This window comes from Lepisosteus platostomus, chromosome 1 (assembly GCF_059453375.1).
Source record: "Lepisosteus platostomus isolate fLepPlt1 chromosome 1, fLepPlt1.hap1, whole genome shotgun sequence".
Classification (NCBI taxonomy): Eukaryota; Metazoa; Chordata; class Actinopteri; order Semionotiformes; family Lepisosteidae; genus Lepisosteus; species Lepisosteus platostomus.
In genome coordinates, this window is record NC_142611.1 from 57,417,240 (window position 1) to 57,444,602 (window position 27,363).

Genomic DNA, 27,363 nt, shown 5'->3' on the forward strand with positions numbered 1-27,363 from the left:
AGATGTGGATCACTTAATAATCTGCACTCTGCATGCCTTTCATAGGAGCATGTAATTGGTTTGCCAGTTGTACTTACCTCTGATGTCAGACAGTGTGGTTCATTGATCACACATGATGACAACGGTAATTAAGAAGGATTAATTGATCTTCAAGGATATTGCATTGCCTGATAATTGACTGCAGCATCGCTGGCAGTACCTATTTATTATATTTTGGATGCATTGTAAATTTAATGTTCTTTATTGCCCTTAGAAGGACAAAAATGACTACTGAAGCAGGCAGTTTTATTACTCTTATTTAGAACTTTCGCATCGCAAGGGTCACACAGTGGTACAGTGGAGGAATATTTGCCCTTCTGCTTTTACGTTCTGCCCCTAATGCTGCATTCTCTTCATCTGTGACACAGACCCGGTGTCGTCCTCACTGTTCAGGCCTTGTCAGAGGAGGACCGTAAGCACTGGATGGAGGCTATGGGTGGTAAAGAGCCAGTACGTCAGCTCTGTGTTTACTGGGACTGTGCTTGCTGCGAGATATTTTTTTTGCTTCTTGCCTTGATATCCACATTCCCTATCTTTCATCTTTCTGTGATAAAGAGCTCTTTGAAACTCCCTTGAGACTGTCAAGTAAGTGTTTTCACACCAAAAGGCAGCTCAGCTACTCCCTGTTTATTCAGATCTCATCAGCTCTGATTCTTCTCTATGTTGAACTCAATAGAAAATGTCCAAAATTAACAGGACAGGTTAAGGTTTAATTTTACGGGTTATCTTTTTTAACATTACTTTGATTCCATTTGTACAGGTTTACTTTTTGGGCAAAACATCTTCAAAGAGAGAAGGCAGTAAGTACTTTTTATTTGCATTGTCTACATTGCTTTTTAATTTCACATTTAACTGATGATTTGCTTTAACCACATAGTTTTGCTGTATATAATGTTCATTCACTTAGAACCACTGAGTTACCAAAAACAACTATAGAAGAAAAGTAGTCTAGTTGTAGTATCAAATTTTGCAAACGCTTTTTGTCAGGGCATATTGATTTCATTTAATTATTTTGCTTCAGAATATCCTAATTCAAAACTTTACATGGTAGTTTTTAAGAGGAACTTAAAACTAAGTGTTGAAGGGAAACATGTACATAATGCATATCTTGCATTTCTTAAGTGATAATAAAAAGTAAATTTTAAGCCCTGTTAATGTCAACAGGCAATGTCAACCACTAGCACCTGACATCCAGTGTGTGGGGCTTGAGCTCATGCTGTAATGACCACTCACTCTTGTGGCTCTTGTGAACAACCGCTCTTGTGGCTCACCACAAGAGGGCACTGCTGTGGAGCTGGAAGGTGTCAGATTTTTGCTCTGTGAAGGTGTCTTACCATGCGACATTCACGGGCGAACAACTTTTCATTATGGTACAAACTGGATGTTGTGGGGGAAAAAGTATACAAATTTTGGGAACCTTTTTGAACAGGATGGATGCTAGATAATATAAAGTGTGTGCAATGGACGAAGGCCTGGGGGATGAATATCTGCTATCACAGCTGGTAGTGTACAGGGATAGACATTTATCACAAACAAAATAGTACAAAGTAGTACACCAGGTTGTAATGTACTAAATCCTGGGTTTCTGTAAAGCATTTGCCGTGAGGTTATCAAAATACTAACAGAATGCTGAGCTGTTTGCAGATTTGCCGGTCTCTCCAGTGATATCAAGGCCAGGGAGGATTTAAGCTGCGTATCATCGCAGTTGAAAAGGCAAAGTTCAGGTGTCAGGAAAGTATTGATGACCATATTCTGGGATCAGACTTGTTTTTTGTCATCTCCTTCAGACAAAAAACCGAAACACACGCAACGTATTCCACACTATACGTTAGCATTGAAAATGTGTGCTGATGCACTGAAAGGGCAACAGTATTGAAGAGCTCAGTTTTGGTCTGTTAACTCCCCGATACAGTGTGGGTCTCACAGTGGTGACACCAGTCATTTTATTCCTGATATCTGCTGCCTTGTGCAGCCGTGGTAGAAGTGTGTGGACAGTCAAGGGAGCCTGTGATGCATGTCGTCCCCACCTATGAAGGTCTACTCTCTTCATATCGATGTGAGCCAAAGTTTTTATTTTGATAAAACTCTCTTATTTCACTCAAGAAATGGAAAATACCAGGTGTCTGCCTTATGTAGTTGGCATGTTGGAGTTGTGTTGAAGTACCAGACCTTTCGACTGTGCCTTCTTTACACCTCTTCTTGTGTAAATTGATGAAGAGAGTTTGACATTTATGACAGCTTGCTTTTCTTCAAATCCCCAAATGTGTGAAATGTCAAGTCTCAAGTAGGATCCTCTGTGCATGTTAAATGCCTCTGTGATTAGCATCTTCAAACTGAAGTATTATGGCATTTAACTAGGGGTTTGTTTGACTGGTGCTATATGCTCACTTCAAGCAGAGAAATCCTGCTACTTTGTATTTAAGTTCATTACTTTCAATTGCAGTTGATGCACAACTGGATGAACTTGGATTTTCTTTCGTCAGGAATTCTATCAGTGCAATAGAAAAAAGAGGTAAGTATTAAAATATTGTTTGCGCATACGGAAAAGTAATTGGAAGAATGATCAACATGAAGTCTGCCACACTGACATATGCGCGATTTCACACCTGCACGTTGGTAGTTTCACAGTGAAAATGGGGAAGTATATTATTATAGTCCTGAACTCGACTCCACTTTCTTTCATGGTGTGGTAATATTTTCTTCAATATTTATATTTTCATAATCCTATTATGAAAATAGAAATATTATTATAATCCTAGTCTATTTATAGTTATAGTCCTGGAATAACAGAGGGAGTGGGTAGGTATTCAGACTAAAATTTAAGAACCGCAATATTTAAGTCTACCGCAAGAGGGCAGTGGTAAGGTAAAATCTCTTGCAGGTATGCCACAGAACCGTTAGGATTTGTTTTCACCGAGTCAGAATGACGTTCTGCTTAGTATTTAATATTTAAAGAACTGTTTTCAGTTCATTGTCCTACATTTTTATATATAAAGTATGTATTTCTAAAGAAGGTCATATTGTTATTTAAATATATCATCTTTATTACAAATACTGTAAAATATGATAGTATAGGGTTGCCCGGTGGCACATTGCTGAGTGTGTATGTTTGTATGTTCTCCCCATGTTCGTGTGGGGTTTTGCCAGGTGTTCCAGTTTCCTCTCATAGTCCAAAAACATGCATACAAAATTGTGCTTGTGTGAGTGTGTTTGTGTCTGTGTGTGCGCCCTGTAATGGATTGGTGGCCCATCCAGGGTGTATCCTGCCTCTTACACATTGCTTGCCGGGATAGGTTTTGGCTTCCCTGCAACCCTGAGTGGTTAGAAAATAGATGAATGGATGTCTGTATTTTTTTCTTGCAGTAGCTTATTGGAATCTCCATTGTCATCACCTGATAAAAATAGGTTCGATTTCTCACAGAGACAATAAGTCACAAACATACTGTAGCAAAGTATGTCAAGATTTTATCACTACCTTCAGTTATGTCGCTAAAATAAAACTGGCAAGGAATAAACCTTTGCTTTTTATTGCCTGTCCTGGGTTCTATTCTGATCTAGGATGTCCTGTATGTGGGGTTTGCATGCTCTTCCCCTGTCCAAGTGGGCTCCAGGCCCAAATATCTCCAGACACTCTGGTTTCCTTCTGCCTTCCAGAGACCTGCAGGCTGGGTTAATCAGTCTGTAAGTTCTGGGTGAGTGGCCAGGGTGTAGCCCTGCCTCATACAGTGTGCTATTCAGGATAGGATCTGGATCAGCCCTGACCAGGAGCAAGAGGCTTCTCGATAAGGGGTGAATGTACTGTAAGTTAAAAGTTTTGTAGTGATCCTAAATGATGATCCTAAATTACTTTTAACATCTTGTCACCATAACTACAAAATATAGGTTATCATTAGATCTGATGTGCTCAATTTAAATTGATACTGTTGATACAGTGCTCACTATAGGTCAATTAAGCATGGTACAAGATGTCCAAAAATGTGTTCTTAGCAAATATTAAAATGAAACCATTAATATGTTCGATCCCTAATTTGCATAAAATCACACTGCAATTGCCTTCTGCATGCGTTTAGAATGGTGTTGTCTTTCTTTTAACAGGAATAACAGATCAGGGGCTGTACAGAGTTGTGGGAGTGAGCTCCAAAGTGCAGAAACTTTTGCATCTGTCACTGGGTAGGTATTGTCATATTAGATAACTTTATCAATTTTGCTTAATATTTAAATGATCATCTTGATTTACCCTTGGTGCGTACAGGTAAGTTAGTATTTACCAGGCTCATAAGGACAATGAAAGTTATTCACATTGATGTGGTGCCAAATTACCGAAAAATCTTGGTCTATAATAATTTTGATTTTCCAGGTCTATATCATTTAGTGAAAATGGCGATAGCAACCATTTTAAAAATTGAGTGCCTTGAAAAGACTGTACACAGCTAATTCAGTCATGATGTTAAGGGTGTAGTAAGGTGAGGGCCAATTCAAAGACAAAGAAGGGTGGGCAATGCAAAGACAGATGAAGACTCATTTTGCTCTACTGTACATGAAAACACCCATTGCTTCATATCGGCAAGACAGTCAACTAAAATAGTTTCAGTTTTCATTAAAGACATGTAGACCTGGATACCAATGATATAATAAGAATAATGGTAGAAATTCATCCTGTGACTGAATATCATTACATTTATTCTCATGGTATAGGTCATGTGTGAATGACCTCAAGCTTTTCACATTCACTGTGGCCACATACTTTGGAGACAGTGGCTGCCCTTGGAATTAAGTGCCACACATTCTGTGTCTATACAAGAACACTTTCCTATTCGTTTTCTGCTTCGTCAGGCTTCTGCTTGAGAAAACATACAATAAATAAAAGATACAGATGTCACAGGTACAATGTTAATATGCCCCTGCTAAGCAACTCTTTTCTCCTAAGTGTACTTTGAAAGGTTCTGTCAATATCGGAATGAAATACCCAAAACACAAAATAAAAGTAAGCTGTTTGTGGTTTTTGCCAATGTGAAAATGTATGACAGACTGCAGTGTCTGAATCTCATGGACAGTGTAGGAGTTATATTGGCACTGCTACACGAAGCTAAGAGCAGTTGTTAATACACAGTCTATTTAATATCTATCAAAACATGGCTCAGCGTGCCTTAAGCATCACAGTGTAAAGGAGATCAAAATTAATACACGCACAGACTAAATCTATAGAAAATGAGTGAAATATGAAATAATTTAAATGTACCTGGATGTTTTTCACCATCTGCAACAGATCTTAACTTGTGGAATATACCGTAATGTATTGTTTTGACGGAAGCTAGAAGTATAAAAGTAATTTATTCTGGTTTCAAGGTTTCCATTCAGCAAATAAGTAACTTGGAGTTGTGTTAAGAGAAGAAATAAGACCTTCAAAAGTGTAAATGTCAAAGACACTGCAGAAGCCTCTCCAAATCTAGAAAGCTAAGGCAGGAAAAGACCTTAAGCAGTCTGACTTATTTCTGGAACAAATGAAACAGGGTAGGGTAGTACTCTGTGCAGTGCAATATATTTAATTAGATTGGTACAGTGTGACCTACTGGGTGACTTGGTGTCACAGTGGTTATCATTGCTGCCTTGCAGCTCTAGGGCCCTGGATTCATTTCTGGATCTGGGGTGCAATCTGTATGGTGTTTGCATGGGTTACCTCCAGTCTCCTCCCACATTCCAATGACATACCGATAAGCTAACTGGCTCCTAGGAAGACTGGCCCTTGGGTGTGTATGTGCTTGTGTCTGAGTTTGCCCTGTGATGATCTGGCCTCCCTTCCTGGGTGGATCCTGCCAAGTGTGCATTGCTTGTCAGGATAGGCTCTGGATTCCCTGTGAGCCTGTTAGAAAGTGGATGGATGACATACAGTATATTGGAATGTGTTCCCACAACCATATATTCATTTTGTGAGTAACATGGAGGCAAAGTAAGCATTCTGGATAGATTGTTTGATTAATCATTGTTTTGGGAAATAATATTTCTAAACTTCTTTGACAGGTCATCAGTCCCATTCGGTTAGTCTTTTTTTCTGTAAGATGTACAGTATGTTTTTGTTTTATTTAGCTCAATATAAGTTCTTTTCAAGAGATTCATTAGTTCTCTTATGGTTATGGACCTGTTATCCTTACTCTGTAGAGGATTGTTCTATATTAAACTCTTAAACACAGTAATGTGGTATCTGCAGTTTGCATTTGTCTCAGATTTTGCTTTCATTTCACAAGACTGCAACCTACCTGTTTTTGTTTCTCAAACTGATATGATTTTGGACTTTTGCATGAAACTCTAAAACTCCTTGGCTCAATGAGCCTTCAGAATCTGAGCATATCCAATTCTTAGTTTTTCAGATGTTTGTATATGGGTATAACTAATTTATATAACTCAGAGTTGTTTACCTTTGAAGCACAGTTACCCTCTCCTAACCATGCTTATTGGATTTTTTGTGGTTTCAAAGTCAGTACTGTACAGCATATTAAATACATTTTGAAACCTTGACCCATACAAAACAGCAGGTAACCCAAATTTGTATTTGACCTGTCTCTCTTCAGGTTTTTAAGATTTGAACCCTGTGATACACTAAGTAATGGTAAAAACAAAAAGTGAACATGCATGTTTTTATGTAATACAAAGGGGGCATAACTGCCCACTTGCAATTCTGAAAATGATCTCGGCAGGACTGTGCGTCTGACACTTTCATTGGTATTCAGGTTTGCTTCCACCTGGCGCACTGATCTGCTTAAGGGCCTGGCTGGGTCTTGTCCTTGTGGGCAACACTTGGCTCCCTAGCTGAGTGCAGTAAAATCAGATTGTGATAAACATCCTTCCCTAGCTCCAGACGACAAAACAACACTGCCTGTGATGTGCAGTGAATGATAAAACATGGGTGTTTCACCTGTCGCAGTCAAGGTTTGTGTGCTCCACATAAAATGTTTGGGCATGCTAGTGGCTTGGCGGTTTGCGCTACTGCCTCACAGCTCCAGGTCTGCAAGTTTCTCCTGTGTGCACATGTGTTTTCTACAGTTTCCTCCAACCTCCCAAACACATAAGCCCTAAGTTAATTGGTATCTCTGAATTGTCCTTTGTTTTCTGCAAGGTGTATATCCTGAGGTGGAATGGTGCTTTGTGCTGTGGGCTCTGTGTTTCCTGGATACGCTCTGGGTTGCTGTGGCTTTATGACAATAGGTGAATGGATGGATTGTTTAAAGGAAAGGCCTATCTGTCTCATTGACATGATGTTCATTATGGTAATGGTGATATATTCATATTATACACTCTGTGTACATTGCTTCTACATATACTCATTGCCTTCTTTTCAAATTCTCATATATTGTCTTTTGATAGTACAGTACTTGTTTCAGCCCGTATTATCTAATTTAGTTGTGAGCAGGGCAATTCTTTTATCAGAATGTCACATTTTAGAGGTGGTCTACCACCTATTTTCTCTAGGAGAAAAGTTTTCTTTATTTCCTTCCTTTATTTAACAATAATCAGTTGAAGTGCTACAGGGTAGGCGAGTGAGCATGATGGGCACAAAAAGTCACTTTTTCTTTGACATTCAAAAAATAAGTCAACATACCAAAAGAAAAACCTCAACCTCCCACTTGTGAGTCTTGCTTAGCTCATTTTAGAAAATAGGTTCTCCAGCTGGCCTGACCAGTATCCCACATTTCTTTAGTACCTTGTTCTTTTTGGGCTCTGTTACTGTCTTATTTTGTCTTGCCTTTTTGGTCCTATTAGTTGCTGGATTGAAAAAGCCAAAGTCTTTTGTAAAAAATGATTATACAGCATTCGGACTGGTCACAGTTTGATCACAATGAAAGTTCGTTTTAAAGTTTAAAATTGAAGCAAAGTGATATTTACATTGCACTTCGATTTTGGAACCATGCTTTGCTCATGTATTTCAGCACTAGCACTAATGACGGTGCTTAAGCAAAGCTTTTGATGCGTGGGCTCATTACAATTTCCTTGGGAAACTTTTTTTAATTAGAAATTCTAATTATTCTTGTTATACTCCCTTGATTTGGAATAGTAGAGTGTTTTTTACATCTTGGCTTGCAGTTATGAAACCTGTTACTGCACACGGGAGAATGAGGAGGTGTAGGCAGATTCCTTAGACACTCTCACCTTCAAGCTGCTAATCTTTTAGTATGTTGCAGCTATACAGCAACTGTACCAAAGGTTCAGCACTGATTGATGAAGTGGCGCATCACAAACCTATAAGCACCCAGTAGGCCACATGGGGTCTCTGTGTCACCAAAAGCTGAATGAACCCTTTTCAAGTGTACCCTTGCTACCATCAGTGGTGCTTGGCCAATTGTGCTCCCTTACTTGGGAAATCCTAGTCCTAGGCTCAAACAGTGCACAGACGAGCACCTACTGTATACTGTAGTACTTCAGAGCCTGGTGAAGTGATTTCGGTGGTGGTGTTGTCATTGTCAATGTCTGGTTTTCATTTACAAATAGCCACCTCACAGGGCCTTTTTTCAGTGCAAACAGTTCAATATGGGTATATAATATATTAGAAAAAAATTATGAAAAAGAAATAGAAAGAGAACAACAAAAAATAAATATCCCGTAAAATGAGAGTGAACTATATTAACAATGTGTGGATTATGTGTGTGAAGTTGGATATATACTGATAATCAGAAGAAAGGTATAACTATATTTTAGAAACAACATGAATTTTGGCTATTTGGGTATAAATGTTTCTCTTTTCGAGAACCGCCCTGTGATTTTTAATGACCACAGAGAGTCAGGACATCGGTTTTTACGTCTCATCCGAAGGACAGTGCCCGTTTTCAGTATAGTCACTAGACTGGGGCATTAGGACCCAGACCTCTTCCAGCACCAACCTTAGTTTTTCCCAGGAGGTCTCTCATTCAGTTACAGGGTGATATGGCTGTTGGCGGACATGTAAGTTGAATTAATGCCAGAGGTTTGTGCTAGCTGTTTATTGCAATGCATTTAAAATTATATCCTTTATTTTTAGATGAGAAGACTTACAATGATGTGAATCTGTTGGCCCCTGAAGACTGGGACATTAAAACTATAACAAGTGCACTAAAGCTATATTTAAGGTAACATTAATGTATGTGAGTTGTATATTTTGTACAAATACAATTAGATGGCCTTTTTTATTGTAGTTGTTACAATATGATGTATTACAAAATATACCTTTTCTCTCCCTTTGTAGTTATATTATTGTTGACCTCTGCAGTGACTCTTCCCTGGTGTGTCATAAAGTGAAGAATATTCAAACTGCGAAAATTTTGCCAAAAATGTAAATTTGGCAAAAGGTTAATAGAAAACTTTTAAAGTTATTTCTGTTAATTCCTGCCTGCTGTAAATAAAAAAACCCTGCTTGCCAGACAGAGCTGTACAGTGTTTTTCCAGAGATTATGTAATTTTTGGCTGGGGATCAGTGATATATGCAACTTTTTAAAGATTTCTTGACAACTGAGAGAACCCAGTATGAATAGCTCAGATTTAGGTGGTTTGCTACTGAATGGGAAAAATTAATCGGTTAAGATCTTTTATTTACATTTCAAACAGAGACCATCGCAGCAAAATATTGACATTACAAAATCAGGGTTAAGTCCAGTAAAGCAACTTAATGCTATATACTGTAAATAAATAAATCATTTTAAATTCTGAGGTATCATTAAACACTATAAAACTATGGTTGATAAGTTTTTTTTTTACAGTACTTTCTTCATTAGTCTCCGTTTAATAGGTTTTGTTGGCTGTAGAGATAATGAAACAAATTTGTATTTGTTATTGAAAAATAAAAAATTATGACATAGCATGCATATAACATGCATTTCTCTCCCTAAAGGAAAAGGGCAGAGTTTACACTGTGCAACTTAAGAGACAGGTCATTGCTTTCTCTTACTGGAAACAGCTTAAAATGCCACCTAAATTGGAGGCAGAGTATTGTTTGACTCATGATATTTCAGCATCTGAAATTCCATTTCTTTGATATACGCACAAGCTACACCCTAGCATAGCAGCCGAAAAAAAGTACTGGCAGAAAACAAAATAAATCTTCAAAAGTTAAGACTGTCAAAATGTATTAATACAAATTTGTGTTTATCTTCTAAGATTTGTGTGTGGAAATACTTTAAACATTTAAAGGTATTCTAACAGTGACAACAGGAGTGAGGGCAGAATACTCATTCAGTTAATTAACAACCCCCTATGTGCGTGTTACAAAATAAGATTTTAATCTCAATAAGTTTTGGTCTGGTCATTGGTGTGGTAAAATTGTAGTTACAAAAGAATTACATTTGATCACTAAATTGTCATCATAGAAAAGTATGAAGTGGTTATTGCAATATAAACATTTGTATTTTAGAAACGGACCTTTAAATACAGTACCTCCCTCCCATACATTAATTCATTGACATCTCTTTCTAAAACTAAACTTGATTCTATACATGAGCTTAGATTCCATATAGGGGCTATTGATCTTTTCTGCCTGTGTTTTGAAGGAACCTTCCTGAGCCATTGATGACCTATGGGCTTTACAAAGAGTTTATCGTTCCTGCAAGTGAGTATACTTGACCAAACCGAAGATAAAACACACTGACACGCATTGCTAGAAGATTGTTTGTTGGGTTGCATGGATCATTGCCTCTTCAGTGCATTACCATTTGTGTTCGATATAAATGGTTGAATAACTAGTTTAGTCACAACTTCTTAAAGGTCAATGTTACGTTACTTTTAAGTAACTTTGGGACAATTTAACTTTTAATAAGATAAGATTACTTTATTAGCCACATACAATTTCTTAAGTTAGGAATTTGTCTTTTCACATACCCCAGCTTGCTCTCCATGAGACACACAGACAGGGAGAGAAGCTTGGGGTCAGAGTGCAGGGTCAGCCATTTATACTGCACCCCTGGAGCAGTTGGGGTTAAGGGCCTTGCTCAGGGGCCCAACGGAGTAGGATTCCTCTGCCGGCTGCAGGATTTGAACCAGCAACCTCGCAGCCACAGGCGCAGATCCTCAGCCACAGTGTCACCGCTTTTATTACTGTCTTATAAGCAGCACTTACTCCCATTTTCAGCATGAATGAATAGATTAATACGAAGACCAAGTAAATCAGATTTCCTTGAGATGACTGAAAATGTAAAATATATGTGACTAAAACAAACAGAAAGGGTGGCTTTATGGATATCTAAGTTTAAAACATGTTCTCCTTTAGAATAATTTGAATCTTTTAGATTGATTGCATTTTTTGTAGAACAGAAATAGGAAATTGTTTTGCATTCTCATTTGGTCCAGAACCTCTGTTCATATTGGAATGAATATCAGGAATATTCTAATCAGTTAGTTTGGAACAAGGAGAGAAACAAGACATGATATTCATGAAAGTGGGTCATAGCCAATATCTGCTTTGAGTAGGCTTTGTACATAAATCACCTGGGATGAAATATGCCCGTTTCTGCAATTTCTTATGCATACACTGTGCAGGTGGAATTTCAAGGAATGAAATGGAATTGGGCAAGATGTTGAATAATTGCAGAAGGCTATTGAATTTTGGAGCCAAAATTTGCTTCTTAATAACCCCCTGCCATTTAGTTTGAGTACATTTTGGTATTCTACAAACTTTGAACAAATTTTATTGACTCATGCAGAAAGAAAATGTTTCTGGTGCCTTGTTAAAAGATTCAGCATAAAATGAATGTTTTTTATATTCATTTTATCAGTTTTAACTTAAACTAGGGCTATTTCTTGTGGGCATATAACAGGGCTATTATCTAATTTTTACCATGTGAAGAAAGTTCTGACTGCTGCAGGGTGCTTATTCCTGACTGTACCATTTATACCATGTCTGGAGCCCTGTCTTAGAGCTTGTTAATGAGAACCACCACTTTTCTAGATTTAAACTAAGTCACCCTAAGGCTGAGCCCAAAAGCGAAGTTACTTGTACTGAGTACAGTTTTGTCTGCCAAATTGGTGTAATTCTCTAGGGTAGTGGGTTCATGTCCCACGTCGGGCGCCAGGTTGGAGGGCAAACATCCATTAATGTATGAGAATTAGACATCCCTGTACCTACAGTATTCTGCACATGGGAATTTCATTAATAGTGTGCTCAAGAATTATTGGCATCCTTGATAAAGATGAACAAAAAACAGCACAGATAATGAGCTATCCTTATGCTCAAAAATAGGAAAACTGCAGGCTTTTGTTCTATACAAATCTAATAAAATTATTTTAAGAAAAACAGTTTTTTTATACCCTGGTGAAACTCCAAAAAACATTGTTCTTTAGGACTGAGTATTTAAATAAGCATAATTTCATTGCAGATTTCATTTTGTTTGGAAAAAATATTACCAATTCAAAAGTATTTGCTTTGAAATAATCATATTAGATTAAAAGCCTGTAGTATTCCCATTTTGGGGAAATAAAATACAGCTCATTATCTCTGGTGTTTATTTCATACAGCTTTTTTGTTCATCTTTATCAAGGGTGCCAATAATTCTTGAGACTTACATACAATGTACAGTATGTGAGTATATCACTATTCGAGTGGGAGCTGCAAAAACATGAGTACTGTAAATATGCTGTAAAGTGTAAAGAATGAACATGGAGTGTAGAGCCTTCTTCAGTTTTTTGGGAATCTTGAACACAACACAAGTTGGCATGTCACCGTTAATTCATATTTCTTCTTAGATCTTTGCTTTCATGGTTGGGAGTATTTTTGTCTGAATTTGATCTTTTTCGACTTTTTTCAGTTTGGGTTTTACAAAGTGTTTTTAGTAGGTTTTTACTATTATCAACTAGCTGATACTGCATTGCTATTTTGTTTTTTAAAACAGAATGTGGCAGTCCTGGCTCCAGAGTACATGCAATTCATTATTTGGTTCACAAACTTCCAGAAAAGAACCAAGTGATGCTGGAAATACTGATGAAACACTTAGCCAAGTAAGCTGCTTTTATTGAGTGTTCATTCATCCTGTTATTCTGCTTTTAAAGTTGGTTAACAAGGTATTTCCAATGGGCTGTCACTAGGGTGTAACACTTGTTTATGTTGCTCCCTGTTCACTAAGTGTGTTCAAGAAGAAATGGGTTCACATTTTTTCCCGCAAGAGGTCTTTCCGTTATTCTGTTATTTTGTCAATGTTCTAAAAAGGTCCAGTGGTCGTAAGAATTAAGTTGATTTGACTAGTTTTATCGGTTTACAATCAATGGAAAGAACATCTTACCTTAATGGCGAAAGATCTGCTTTAGGTATTAAAAAAGCTTATCTTACAGTATAGGAGCCCAGTCCAATTTTTGTCCAAGAATGGCATTATTTGTGGATCCTAAAAGAGCTTAAGAATATAAGTGCATGAGTAGCAGAATTTCAGCAGAAACAGTGCAAATGCTTCAGAAACTGCATTTTCTATCTGAAAATTGGACCCAGTTTCCAGGACAGTTTTAAGGACTCTTGTGCTCCTCAATTATTGTAGGAAGGACAGAACAAATAACAGCAATGATCCTTTCCATGTGCATTTCTCATTAAAACCAGACGTAGTCTCAAACAAGAAAACCAGATCTCTACATCTTTTCCAATTCTCTAAAACCTAAAGAGAAAATAATAAATTAAAAGACAAACTAAAAACTGAATAATAAAGACATGTAAAACTTAATTTCCTAAAACCGTAAGTGGGAAAGAGAGCAGAAGTGGAATTTCCTTAGAATAATATCTCTGCACAGTCCAATGTTTGTGTGGTTTGTGTCAGATGTGAATGACGAAAGGATTTTGGAAAAGTGGGCTATACTTCATTTTGGAAAGGATCAGCAAGATTAGTAGATGACAAAATTATAGGAGTAAGGTTTTAAGGGTAAAACCTGTGTCAATAAGCAACAAAACAAAATGATTGTTTGCCAATATCGAATGACAGCTCATTAGAGAGCCTATAACCTCCAGTTAATAAAGAAGTCAGAGGGTGTGTATCAGTTAAGGTGAGGCTGGTTATCACACACTGCATGTCATGGAAATGTGAGAAACTTCATCCTGGCCATTCTCTTACTGCATGTTTTTTTTTTAGCTTTTTAAAATTTGCTGTTGGATAGGAACCAGCCTAATTTATCGTCTGTCCACTGCTGCTTTTTCTGTATTCTGTCTTTAAATTTTACTTTAACTTAAACCTTAATGGCTCTAAGAGATCTCCCGACCTGATTTTTAGATAAGTCTTTCTTTCCTTAACATGGCATACCATGTGTGAATACAGTACCTACTGTATATTATTGGATGTAGAAGAAAACACAGAACTTGAAAAAATACAGGAATGGAAGAGTTTGTGTTTGTGCCGTAGTTCTCTTGAAAAGGCTCTTTTTTCCCCTTTTGTTATTTTCAGTGTTGCTGCTAACTGCAAGCAGAACCTGATGACAGTGGCAAACCTAGGCGTTGTGTTTGGTCCCACCCTCATGAGGCCACAGGAAGAAACGGTCGCAGCCATTATGGATCTGAAATTTCAGAACATTGTGGTAGAGATTCTCATAGAAAATCATGAGACGGTGAGTTTCGTTTACTCCAAAGTCTTAAAAAATATTTTCTTTTCTCTTGAAATGTTCCTGCCAACACATTAGTGTTAACCTTTAATTATGAAAATCATCTGCTAAAAGCAGAACATCAGCCAGATTATTCACGTGATTGAGGAGAGTTGTTCAAAATCAAAATTGGGGCTAGTTTGACGTTCCATAGCATTCGAAGTGTCACAATGACTGAAATCCCCTGTTTTTGTCTGAACATTGCCAGTACTGTGCAAACTTTTTTGAATTGAAGGAAGCATCCAGTGGCTGAAACACCCTCAGAAAAAGTAACTGGTATTTAAGAGTCATGAATTCAAATCGCAAAATTTACCTTTTCTGTGTAAATAAAATATAAAAAATAATTTAACTGTGACGTTAGATTTATAGAGATTACATTTTTTTTTTATTTTGGGAGATGTTGGGTTTGCATGTTTTTGGCTTTGTTTCTGAAAAAGATTTGTTCACAATTTACTTTGTTTACCTAAATATGATGTTATACTTTTAATTCTATGTTAACTTAATAAGAAGAAAAAGTCATAAATCTCAAAATACATTGAATTTGACATTGAAAGTTATGGATAGAAACCCCAAGACAAGGTATTTTAAAACAATCATTTAGATTTGAATCCTACAGTTTTTTTTTTTTAATTGTCCAGTAGAGGGTGCCCATATATTTTTAAATGTTAAATGACAGTTAAACTGTTCTGAATTACACTGTTTACATATTTAGGTCACCTTTTAAATTGTTTTTCTAAAATATTAAAGACTTATGAATTTGCAAGAATCTGGTAACATATCCAGGAGAAATAATTCAATGAGACAGATTTTAGTTACTGTTGAATCAGATTACTGATGGATTCAAGATTCTAATTTATATTAAGTGAACCTTGTATGTGTGGTTATTCTTATGTTTACTATCTACTGTGTATTTGAAATTTGAAATTTAAATATTTGCTGTATTAAGCATAATGTTCCATTTTCTAAAAACAGTGTTGTGTGTATTTCCTTCAGTTAGATGTTTACTCTTCGTCTTTAAGTGGTCTTCTCCTGTCTTTTAATATCCAAGAAGCAGTCTGTATTAAACTTCATACAGTATGTGGAGATGAAGGGAAGCTACTGCCAAAAAGATTTTTACAGTACCTCTGCGCATATTGTGGGTTACAGTATTACTGCTATATAAAAATATCACATCAGGAGACTTAGCATTTTTCTGTGCTTTATATTTTAAATCCCACACAAACTCCCAAATAGTTAATAAAATATAGAAATCAATACCTGCTTCCTCTTCTTTTTGTGCATTTTCTTCTTAGTGTGTAATTGAATAAATGTGCCTGGCACTTTGGCTTGCTGTGGTGTGGAGTTGCATACAGTTTGTTAGCCACTGCAAGTAAGTTGTAAATTGGAAACGTAACCCGTGAATTTTATATGAATTTGTAGATTTCTCTAGACCCAACATACTTTGATATACTGCTGTTTGATTTTTAATTAAGTTATTTGCAGAGCGTTTAATGTGTAGACATTTAATGTGTATATAGAAAACATTCAGTGTTTGATCCATGGCGTAGTCCCAGAGCATTATGGGGAAAGTTCTTGGCGTGACTGCTCACGGAATCTGAACACACTCCAAAACAAATTCTGCTTCTCACTGCTGCTGTTTGTAGCAATAAGCAAAGCTGCTTCTTGGCTTTGCTCAACAATTGATCCTTTAATAAACTGATTGCAGATTTTCGGAGGTCCTCCTGATGCGTTCTCGCCCATGACGATGCCTTCTCTCACAGCCCCAACCCGGTCATCCAAGAAACAGAGCCGCTTAAACAGGCCGCTCGCAGTATACAACCCTAATGTGGAGCTTCAAGGAGGTAAGCTGAGGTTTACCCTCTGTGGCATTTCACACAAGATCAATAAGGAGTTGTGGAAGCAAAAATATAAGAAGCATAAAATGCTGTTTTTTTCCCATGTTTGGATTCTGCCTAGTATTCATTTAAGGTATGTTGAAGATAATGGTTTTTAATTTGGGGCACAGTCAGGCCAGTGTCGGCAAATGTTCTGTTTTTTATTCATTCTCGTTTATCACATGATTATGATCCTTCTGCCAGTTTTGAACAGTAAAGTCTTTACATATGCTGACTATCCATTACTGAATCTGTCCTAACATTGTGAGGCAGGTGAACTGGATAATTTGGACCTTTGCCCTGAAAAAGTTGCTGCCAAGTTTTTGTCACATTTCTGTTCTTGGGAATCCTAAAAGAAACTAAATTTCCCTACCATATTGTTCTTCCTATTACTCAAGGTTTTACTATAGAGCTCTTATAGTCTGCAATGGAATATGTAGTCTGTTACTTCTTTCATTAGGTTGGAAGATGATGATTTCAAATCTCTTTAGAGAATTCTACATAATGTGTGTGGTCAGTCAGGTCTTTCTTGCATTTTAAATTTTACCCTCATTAAGCTACTTCATTTATCAATACATTTTCACTATTGCAGCTTTCCAGCAAAGTACTGAAGACTTTTGTATAATAGATACAGAATATATTAGCACCATATTAAAATAAAGATATACTGTAGCATTATTCATTATCTGTTCCTAGAATAGTAGTTTTTTATAATTGATGTTAGTGTTTTTCAAGATGTTTGTCACAAGTTAAGTGCATGGATGGTTATTCTTAAGAATTATAAATAGAACTGTCCATGTTGAAGTCGTTTCTCTGTTACTTGATGGTTATTACATCTATCCGAAGTAATGTGAAAGTCTTAAACAGGTCTTGTGTATTCATAATTATTGTTTAAAAAAGCTGTATTCGAAAATGGAGTTACAAATGGCCCATTTTTTTAAATCACCAGTTGTTTTATAGACTGGGGTCTCACCTGCTACACCTGCTCTGGACAGGGTGAAATGTACAGCTGTGCTTCTCTGACACACCTGCCTGCAGAGCCATTCATCTTTTGAAACACTGCGAGTTCCACAGCGCGTGACAGGAGAGTTTGCTCTGATTGGAGGAATGGCACATCGCTCTGCCATCAATACAAGAATGCAGATGCTCAGAAAGACGATGTGTCAGTCTTTGCTGCAAAGCCGATTGAGCTCTGGCCAGATAATCCCAGTCCTACACTGGTTACACCTTGCCAGTTGCATTGCTGCTGTTCTTCCACTTCAGTTAGAGGAGAGGTGCATCCCTTAGTGATAGTGCCACAAGCACACAGGCACCCAGGAGCATAAAGCCCTATCTGAGTAAGTCACACCTAGAAACCCCAACCTACTCATCTTATTGTTCTCCATAATTTCAGGAATCCTGGTTCCAGTCAGGTAGTGACAGACCCAGCACTGGACCTGCGAATGTAGAGATCAGCTTGTGCCTGGCCTAGCATCTTTATTACTTGAGCCACTCAGGAGGCTGGCAACATACTGTATTTTACTGTATTACTTTATAAACCTGCAAAGTATCAGGAATCATGACATAAAGATCTTTTCCCAAAGGGAATTAACTAATCCCCACCTCCCTTTTTTTAAATCTGAAGCCTTTCAGGAGAATTATCACTTATATAATCCTATTTGTTTTGCCATCATGTCACACCTAATTAACTACATATTGTATTGTTTCATTCTCATCATGACCTCTGAAAGTCTTTCCAAACTTCACATTTCTAATGGGTTATCTAGGCAAAAGGAAAACGTGGTTAGTTCACAGTTTGACAATCACTTGGATTTTTATTTGTTTTAGGTTTCCAATTGCGTCTTCAGTCTGATCTGTGTAAAAGCTTCAGAATAATGTCTCTTCCATTTTCTAACTGCTTCATTCAGTTCAGGGTTGCTGGGTCACCAGTCCATCTCAGGGCAGACAGCCACAAAAAGACAGAAACTAACATGGCTTAAATTCCAGTGAGCGCCGCTCAAGTTTAATATCATGAAGTACATTTCTCTCACTTATGTGCTGCGAAAGTATTTATGATCCACATTTTCTTTATGATCATGCAAATTAGTTTAAGTGCCTGGGGCAGACTATAAAGAAGTCACACTGTGTACAGATTTCAGATCTGACAGAAAGGGTACTTTGCAAAACTTTGCAAAATGCTGAATAACAGGGTTGGATATTAGTGACAGAGAATAATAAACACAGCATTTAAGATTCAACTATTCCAGTCAGTGCTAATTAAGAACATTTGTTATTTAGTTGTTGACCAAATAGTATCTCTGAAAGTCTTAAGCCCACATTGAAAAATGGAAATGTTAATGGCAGTAATAATCAATCTTGATCACATAATTGTGTGATGTAGGTTATCCAAGCAAAGTATTACATTAAAAAAAATTAAAATGGTAACTTATTCTGTGAGAATATTGTGGCAGAGGCTTATTGTTTTATGTCTCCCAAAATTATTAAATTAAATGTCTTTTATTGGGGGGAAAATGTTTTTTCTTATCAGCATAGTAGAAATGCTACACTTATGATTAGAAACAGGATTTGGAGCTTTTGAATGCCAAAACCGGAAAATGATGAAAGAATGGAAAGATGATTGGGTTCCAGTAGAACAGTTCAGAAGTTTTCCTCCTACAGTATATTAAATTCTCTTCCCCCATTACAATGAGAGCACTTGTCATTTGTTCCTGAAGGAAGCTCCTGTATTTTAGGGAAGTAATAGGTTACAGAATCCCAAATATCCCATCAGCTTTTTCTCCTTGTTTTAGAAGAGAGCATTTTCTTTTAAAGGGTGTTGATAATTATTTACTTTGTTTTTTTTATATAACATTATATATCCTGTAGGTCCCCCATTCTTTCTAAACAGCGGGTAGAGTGATATATACTTCAACAACAGAAGACCCAGATAATGTTACTGTAGGTTTTGGTTAAAGTAACTTCTCAGGAGTGTAATTGGGTGGGTTACCATGGAAACCCAAATTTCTTAAATATTGCGAGTTAATTGAGAGGGGTTGTGTGTTGCGAGTGTTTTCAAAAAATGACGTAGGTTTATTGAAATATTAGTACATCTTAAAAAGGATTCGTCCCCTAATAGTGAGTAGTATCTAGATGAAAATGGATCTTTTAAGAGCTTTAACAGCTGGGAATTTTCAATGCTGTCTGTGACCCAAAGACAAATTCTCTGACTGGCTTCTATTATCAAACCAATGACAGACTTGCCAGATGTCATTCTTAAGTTTCCTTTTATGGGCCCCTATCTCTGCCTTTTCCTAATGTGTATTCTCTAAACCCAGACTCCACTACAATATAATAAAGCAGTATACTTCTCTCTTCTTTTGTTTCTAGCTGATTGTCCAAACTCCATTGTCCAAGACAACACTTCACTGGGCAGTACGGAGTCTGTTTCCTCCCAGTCTTCTGCTACCTCTGGGAGTCCTCCACAGAAGGCCAGGAATCACCTAAATACCAATGGTGGGAGCCTAACAGATGGTTCTGGGTGAGTAAGGATACATAGAAAAAGCCTAACCTGGATAGTCTGCCACATGGAGAGCAGACGGCTTAAATTCCAGTGTGACATGTTGTCAGTACAAAGTGCTTCTTTCTCAACCAGATATTACCCAGAGTAATAAGTGCTTCTTGTCAACTGGATATAACCCAGAGTGTCATTTCACTGGACGTGAGCCAAACAGGCAATCAGAGTACCCTTAAACTCCATCTTTCCGTTAACCTTTACACCTGGCCTTTTAACTACTGCGACTGTGTACCTTTCTCTTAATTTAGTTTTGGTGTATCACCTGTGCTTTGATTGTTCATAAATCTTTTAGAGTTATAAAGCAGTGTTAGTTGCACTAGCACTAATGTACTGTACCTATGAGCTAGGCCATAGCCTCTCTCTGGCTGAGGTTTTTAGAGAAGGTTAATCCTACAGCACTTCTCACACCAGGGCAAACATGACTTTTTTTAACCAAGAGTGCGGCTTTATTTAACAAGTAAAATGTCAAACCTAATGTGAGTTCAGCTGATTCAAACCTGCACAGTGTTCCCTTTTCCTTAGTGCGTGAAAACTACATCAACCGAAAATATGGTTCGCCAGATGTCCTTTGCAACCGCCTTGCTTTCATTTCTCTAAATTGTTCAAAATCTGTCTACTGTTTCTAAAATTGTTATACCTGCCGTGAGCAAGTTGCCAGTACTGCAGCTTATTCTCCTGCCTCTGTGAAGCTCTGTCTCAAAGCAACCAGCTGTGAGGATTTGCAGTACAGGATCTGCGGTAATTTCCTGCCCACCCAAAATTATGGCATTCTTTCCCGCTTGCTCAGTTCAGATATGGAAAATAGCCACAGAAGCCAAAGCTTGCCACTGTTTCTCCCCGTGTTCATTTATTTAAAATATGTTGAGGTTAGAAGGCTTATAGTGGAAATTCTTAAACTAATGTGAAACAGAAGACTTTCCTGGCTGTATCACACCAGTCCACAAAAATATAACACGAGAAAAAAAAGAACTTATGTGAGGTCTAATGATTAAATTAAAATGTATGAATTGAGTAATACAGAGTAAGACAAAGACAGGGACCATCCTTTGTTATAGGAACATTGATACAACATCTATCCACTCGTTTTTAAACTCTATCTAATACAGAGTTGCGGGGACTGATGAAAAATGGGTCTTTGTTTCCTATGATTTCAAGCAATTGTGTTTCACACTGCTTTCTGCAAAATATTGTTTTCTGGGGTGCAGTGCCGCACGCTTTATACATATGTAAATCCATCTGTCTTGAGAACTGCAATTAAGAAGTGGTGGTATTGAAAGACATGGCTAGAATGTTTTATTTGACTTGTGCTCTGGCCTGCATTGTCTTCATAAGTGCCAGTGGAAAAAAAAAAAAAGATGATGACGAACTGTTCTGGAACAGAACTAGAGCAGATGTGCTAAAAAGGCATTCTGTTGGCTTACTCTTCAGACAGATGTGTATGCATTTGTATAAGTAGATTCAGAAACAAGGTTATGGAGACAATATACTGTAGGATATGTGAAAACACATATACAGTACTTATGTACTGTGGGTAATAATACTTTTCAGTAGGGTACCCAAGGCCTTTGACTAGCAATGCCATAGTTTTATATGAAAGTACAATTTCATACGGGGAAATGGGAATAGCAGAATACTGTGAATACAGTGAAACTGCATGGAAGCAAATGAATACTTTCTTTTCCTTCTCTTGAAATATAAATGTCACCTGCTCTAGTTCCAGTATATCTACTTCTTTAAAAAAAACAGGTAATTTGGTTTGGTTCCCACTGAAACAAGAACGGTAGTGACATAAGTCTTCATCATAACTGCTTATTTCTAATACAGTTCTCCATTTTCTTCTCTGTATAATTTATCTAACCAATTTCTTTTGCTTGGCCTGGGTGACCTAAATGCAATTTTAGTTCAATACATTTTCCTTAAAGGACTAGTTGCCAAGAGCAACTGTTGAAAGCTGTGCTGAACTGTTTATTTCAGACAATTTTTGAGGATTTTTCATGTGGCATCCCAACCACGTACAGAAGGTGATCTATTTGTTTTTTTTTGTTTGTCACAAGAATTGCCATTAATATATCTCCACAAACAGTTATGGCCTTTAAGTAATTGGCAAACGTTGAGAAATACATTTGGAAGGTTTTCAGTACTACTTTCTGTGAAGGACAAAACATTGAAGGCAAATAAAATCAGGGCATGCGTTGTGAAGTTGGTTTCAGTGTAAGGGCTAGAAGTGAAAGTCCAGGGGTGTGTTAGCTGTGGCTGTGGGCCCTGCCTGCGCCTGAGCTCTGCTGTGGCTGGGTGGTAGTTGCAGACTTGGCAGCAGGCCACCCAGACAATATAAGGTTAATGAGTGGATTTTCTGTGCCGTCACATGTTGTCCCCCATGCTGATGTGGAGCAGCCGAGTACCAGGGAACGACTGCAGAGCCATAAATCACAGCCAATGTGATTCGACTGGAAGGCAGCAGAGCTGTGTGTTCACCTTTCACAATGTCCTGCGGCTCTTCCTCAGCTGCTTTGTTTAATTGCTCGTATTATTGTCTCTATGGGAGCAATTGGTAGGAGCAATTTAATGATTATTTTCTGCATTAGCAGGCCCCTCGGAGTAAGTGTGAAGCTCCGAGAGATGCTTCAGAGTTGAATTTACAGAATGCCAGGCATATTTATGGATTAAATAGCGAAGACCTCCCACTGCTATTGGGAGCACTCAGATATTCTCTGAACACAAGATTCTCTGAACACAATTAGTATACTGCACTATGCAGAGTGGTCCTTATCAATTCTGCCATTCTGATGTGAGCAATTGACCAAGTTTTACATTAAGGCACGCGTGATTAAAACCTTAAATGATAATGCTGTTTTCATCACTTCTGGTGGGTTGTTTAATACATTGATTTAATATTTTCTTTCAATTAAAACTTTTTTTCTCTTCTAAAGTAAAAAATGTTTGTACAGACACCTAAATTATTTTTTCTCATATTCCCTCCCAAGGAACTTTTCATCTTTACACCAAATTATGCATCAGCATAAGAGAGATTTACTCAAGCGCATATAATTAACAGCCTCGTCCAACTTACATTTGAGGAGATCTTCATATTAAAGTGTACCAAGTAACCCAATGGGGTTAAATACAGTATAGGAGCAGACAAGTACCATGCGACGATGAAGCAGTGGCATTGATCAATGTTGATCTTCTATTTAAATGAATCTGTCCTCCCCCAGTCGAAAGGGATGTGTGTGATGGACACGTATTCAATTTGGGTTGTATCCTGCCTTGCACCTGTAGTCTGTCGAATTAGGCTGAGGCTCACTGTGAGCCTGTATCGAACTAGTACTTGTTAAAGGTGATTTGATTAAATGAATCTGCTACATTTATAGGACATACAGTACTGTAGAAATGTAAGTAAAATCTTTGAATGAGTATCTAATAAGAGCGGGTTATCGGTTTCATGTCTCATGTTGGAACAACTCTGCTTCTTAAAAATACTCTAACAAACTATTTGAAGCTACAGTTCATTGTTTTTCACTGGAGGACTATTGAATCTGACTAACTTTAATTTGCATGTATTGTGATTTTCAGAGATGATTTGTTGGAAGTCATGTTTGGTTTAGACAGGAGGAAAACAATGCAATATCCTTTTTTAACTGCTCATTCCAGTAAATTGAAAATGCATCCTAAAAGGAAATAATGTCCAAATCTGGTGTTTATAGTTGTAAATGACTCGTGGACAATCTTTTGAAATGCAGGTAGTGTAGAGCAGTTAGTGTCCTAGTCTTTATTTTTTGACAGGCAACTCTTTATTAAAGCAGTTATTTTTTCATCCATTTTCACCACTGTTCATGTGAAACAGTGGGATTGTTCTTTTTGAATGTATCAGAACTTCCATTCCTTCATCTCTTGGACACTTTGAAGATCAAATTATAGTTTTTGTTTTTTCTTAACATTTAAGTATTAATGTTAAGAACATTTAAATAACGTTTAATTTATAACTGGAAATCAACTTTTCCATTTTATTTAAGTTCAAAACTTATTTCAAATTAAAACCTTTCAATTTAAATTAGTTAATAAAACATAGGTCTTTTAAAATATTTTATAATTCAGCTAGTGTTTTGGGGGGTTTTCCTGTTACTTGTGCGGTCTGTTCATTCTTACCTTTGCTTTGTTAGAACCTTCAGGCTCCTCTTTGTATTTTGAATACAGATGAGAAAACTAAATTAAACTGACAAGAAAATATCTACATGATAGAGAAAAACATATAGGGATGTTAATGTTAATAGTTTAAATGTTTACAGATAATTCAGTCCTGACACTTCCTTGAGTGCAAGCAATTTATAAAAGTTAAAATGATAAATAACCCACTTGTCAAGCAATTCCGAGGAAGGTCACTTAGTTTCTTAAATCTTATGTGAAAGAATTGATGGTATACAAATGAATAGGCAACAGTGTAAAAGACATAGTCACATTCAAGACCTAAAACATACAAATTAATAATAAGTCTACTGTAATAATCAAACTTTATAATAAAAGAGTGAGCTCTACAACAATTTAATTTAGTATGCATAGGTGAGATTGCTTTTATAAATTAAATAACTCTCCACAGGTGAGCCCATCTTCTTAACTCAAGTTAATAGAAGACAACCAGAGTCTCCCAACTGGCTCCCAGTTAAGGCGCTCACCTGAACTCAGAGTTGGAGCCTTGGTTATCAGGGGGTAGAGCCATTAGTGTCATGTAAATTTAGCCAGGCATCGGGTGCAATTCACCACACTCTGCGGTGGACAGGTTTGGATTGGTTGGTCAGAGCAGTCATGCCAGCACGTCAACCCCTCCGGCCTCATAGGCCCTTGCAGTGTTGTCGGTGTGGGGACGCGACTCTTCCAATTGACACTATGCCTCTGGTACAGGGCTGTAGTGCCAGTGATGTGTGAACACACATGTTTTCAACAACCTCAGGTTTCAAAGGTTGGTGGGTTGGAGGAGTCCATCTACACTTCCTCACTCAGCTCTGCATGCGTTTACAGGGTTCATGCTGTGGCTGCAAAAAGATGTGAAAAACAAGTGGCCTGGTATAACAAAAATAATTGGCAATTCTCAATTTTGAGAAAAAGAGACAGCCTTTGGTTGTTGATGCATTCAGATAATTTTGACAATGTCTGCTTGGCAGATTTAAAACAAAATTAAAGAGTTCCATCCAAAAACACAAAATAACTACATTTTAACAAGGGGTAATCAAGTGACAAGGGAAGGCTATAATTTTCTCACTCCTGTCTGTTCTCTTACTCTCCTGCTAAAATCCTCTTTCTGTAATTCGTTTCTGTTCCAAGTCTTTTTAAGTCGGTCACAAGGGCTACTAGTCATCTTCTGGAAGGCTCCAGCCTGATGCATGGTCCAGCCACCTAGTCTTCAGTCAGATCAGACTGACATCTTAGTTTGACATCAGTGCAGCTGTGCAAACGCCCACATACCCGTTTCATCTGCTGTAGCCATTCCTGATGTACTGAATCCAGGGGAGAGGACTGGCGGTCCCTTTCTAAAATAAGAGGCAATAATTGTTATAAGATTTTAATGGTGTAAGCTTTATATGGACTATAAGAAAATTGATAAAAATACAATTGAGACAAGAATATTGCAGTTTCTTTACATGTGCCTTTATTAACCCTCCCAAAATGAATTCTGTTTTTTCTTGGCTGTTTATTATGAAATTTTCCTCTTTATATCCTCACTTATGGCAACAGCCGGCACTGCATATACTGTGGGAATTCTGTTACACAGCTTAATATGTTATCTGTTTTTGTTCATAAAACATCATAGAATTAAGTTGAAAAATTCTTAACCTGTCAGTTGCTTTCCTGGTCATAAAAAAACTTTATTTCTTCTTACAAAATTTTTCCTCTTGAAGCTAAAAAACATTTGAATATTTATTTGGCCTGTCTTTAGTTAACTGCTTTGGAAATGTTCTCGAGAGCAAACGCCTCTGGTTCAGTTGCACATTGTTTGTTCACAATCCATCGCATAACAAAGGATCATATCCAAGATTCAGTCAACACTTTTGTTTCCCATCTGACTAACCTTGATTTGCGCCTAATTGTATGGTTCTTCTTTTGATGTTTCCTTCACTTTGTGCAGTCTGTGTGGCTTTTTCAGTTGGTTTGCTAATTCTGCACGTACTTAATTGTTTTTCTCTCTGATTAAATAAGCTTTCTAATACACACACTCGATACTTTGGCTCCTCTTCCATACTTATATTTCACCTCCTTCCTTGAAGGAGCCCTTTCAAACTACCTGTTTTGTCAATTAAACAAACAGAACCTTCTTAATCTTGCATCAGAGAGGGCTATGTGGGGACCTGATACAGATACTCAAACTCCTTAAAAGGTCAATGCAATGGACTTCTTCAAAGTTTTAACAGTGTAACAAGAACCAGAGGGCACAAGTGGAACAGGGAAGTGCATTTAAAACTGAGAACAGGATGCACTTCTTTACCCAAAGGGTTGTGCCAGTATGGAACAAACTACGCAGACCCTGGCTTCTTTCAAGAAACAGCTGAATGAGATCTTTGGATAAATTAGCCAGTAGCTACAAAACATGCTAGGTGGGCCTAGTAGCTGTTGTAACTGTTATCAATCAGCAGCTGCCAGCCAGTCATCCAGTATGTTCTAAATCTTAACGTGACCTTCCTGTTTCACTTTTAAATGTTGTGTGCAGCCTTTTCACTAAAGCTAATTCACTCTCAAGCCAAATCCATAGCTTTTTTGTAGAAACGGCTGGATGTGATTCTCTTTTAGCCATTAAAACAGCATTGTGGCCCCAAGAAAAAAACAACTGGAAAACGATTTCTGGCTGCTTTGAACTATTTTATATGGCATAATTTTTGTTGATCTAAACACTTATAGGTTAGCAATAAATTACGTTATTTTTACATAATTGGTCTTTGGTCTCTGGTTGCTCTGGTTTCCTCCTGCATTGCAAAGACACTGATAGTTCAATTAGCTTCTGGGAAAATTGTCTTTGTCTGCATGTGTCCAGTGACAGACTTGTGTCCTGACCAGGGTTTATCAAGCCTTGACTCCATTGCTTGCATATGTAGGCTCCAGCTCCCCCATGACCCCGTTCTGGAAAAAGTCGTTATCTAAAAAAAATTATTTCCAGTCCCAAACCCCCTCTACTCATGTCAGTAACATCCAGTCAACTTAAATGTTGTGTTCACTATAAAGTACTCTCTTAAGAAATTATAATCAAGGTAATGTTTTTAAAGTTTAGAAAATGCTGACTCAAAGACACTTTAGTGACAGACCTCGTTCAATAAGTCAGTTAAGCGATTGACATTAAATGAAAGTTGTAAAGAA

At 37.4% G+C, this 27,363-nt stretch overlaps 1 protein-coding gene across 3 annotated transcripts in view; it reads left to right on the forward strand.

Moving 5' to 3' along the window:
- arhgap10 (Rho GTPase activating protein 10) overlaps positions 1 to 27,363 on the forward strand; it is a 75,354-nt gene that overhangs the window by 44,089 nt on the left and 3,902 nt on the right. For all 3 annotated transcript variants that reach the window (XM_088633154.1, XM_088633155.1, XM_088633153.1), the window contains exons 11-20: positions 408 to 489; positions 800 to 839; positions 2,483 to 2,551; positions 4,135 to 4,209; positions 9,047 to 9,134; positions 10,548 to 10,606; positions 12,882 to 12,987; positions 14,406 to 14,565; positions 16,304 to 16,439; positions 19,839 to 19,989. In XM_088633154.1, coding sequence (XP_088489280.1) covers positions 408 to 489; positions 800 to 839; positions 2,483 to 2,551; positions 4,135 to 4,209; positions 9,047 to 9,134; positions 10,548 to 10,606; positions 12,882 to 12,987; positions 14,406 to 14,565; positions 16,304 to 16,439; positions 19,839 to 19,989 — 966 coding nt within the window. The remainder of the gene's footprint in view (positions 1 to 407; positions 490 to 799; positions 840 to 2,482; positions 2,552 to 4,134; positions 4,210 to 9,046; positions 9,135 to 10,547; positions 10,607 to 12,881; positions 12,988 to 14,405; positions 14,566 to 16,303; positions 16,440 to 19,838; positions 19,990 to 27,363) is intronic.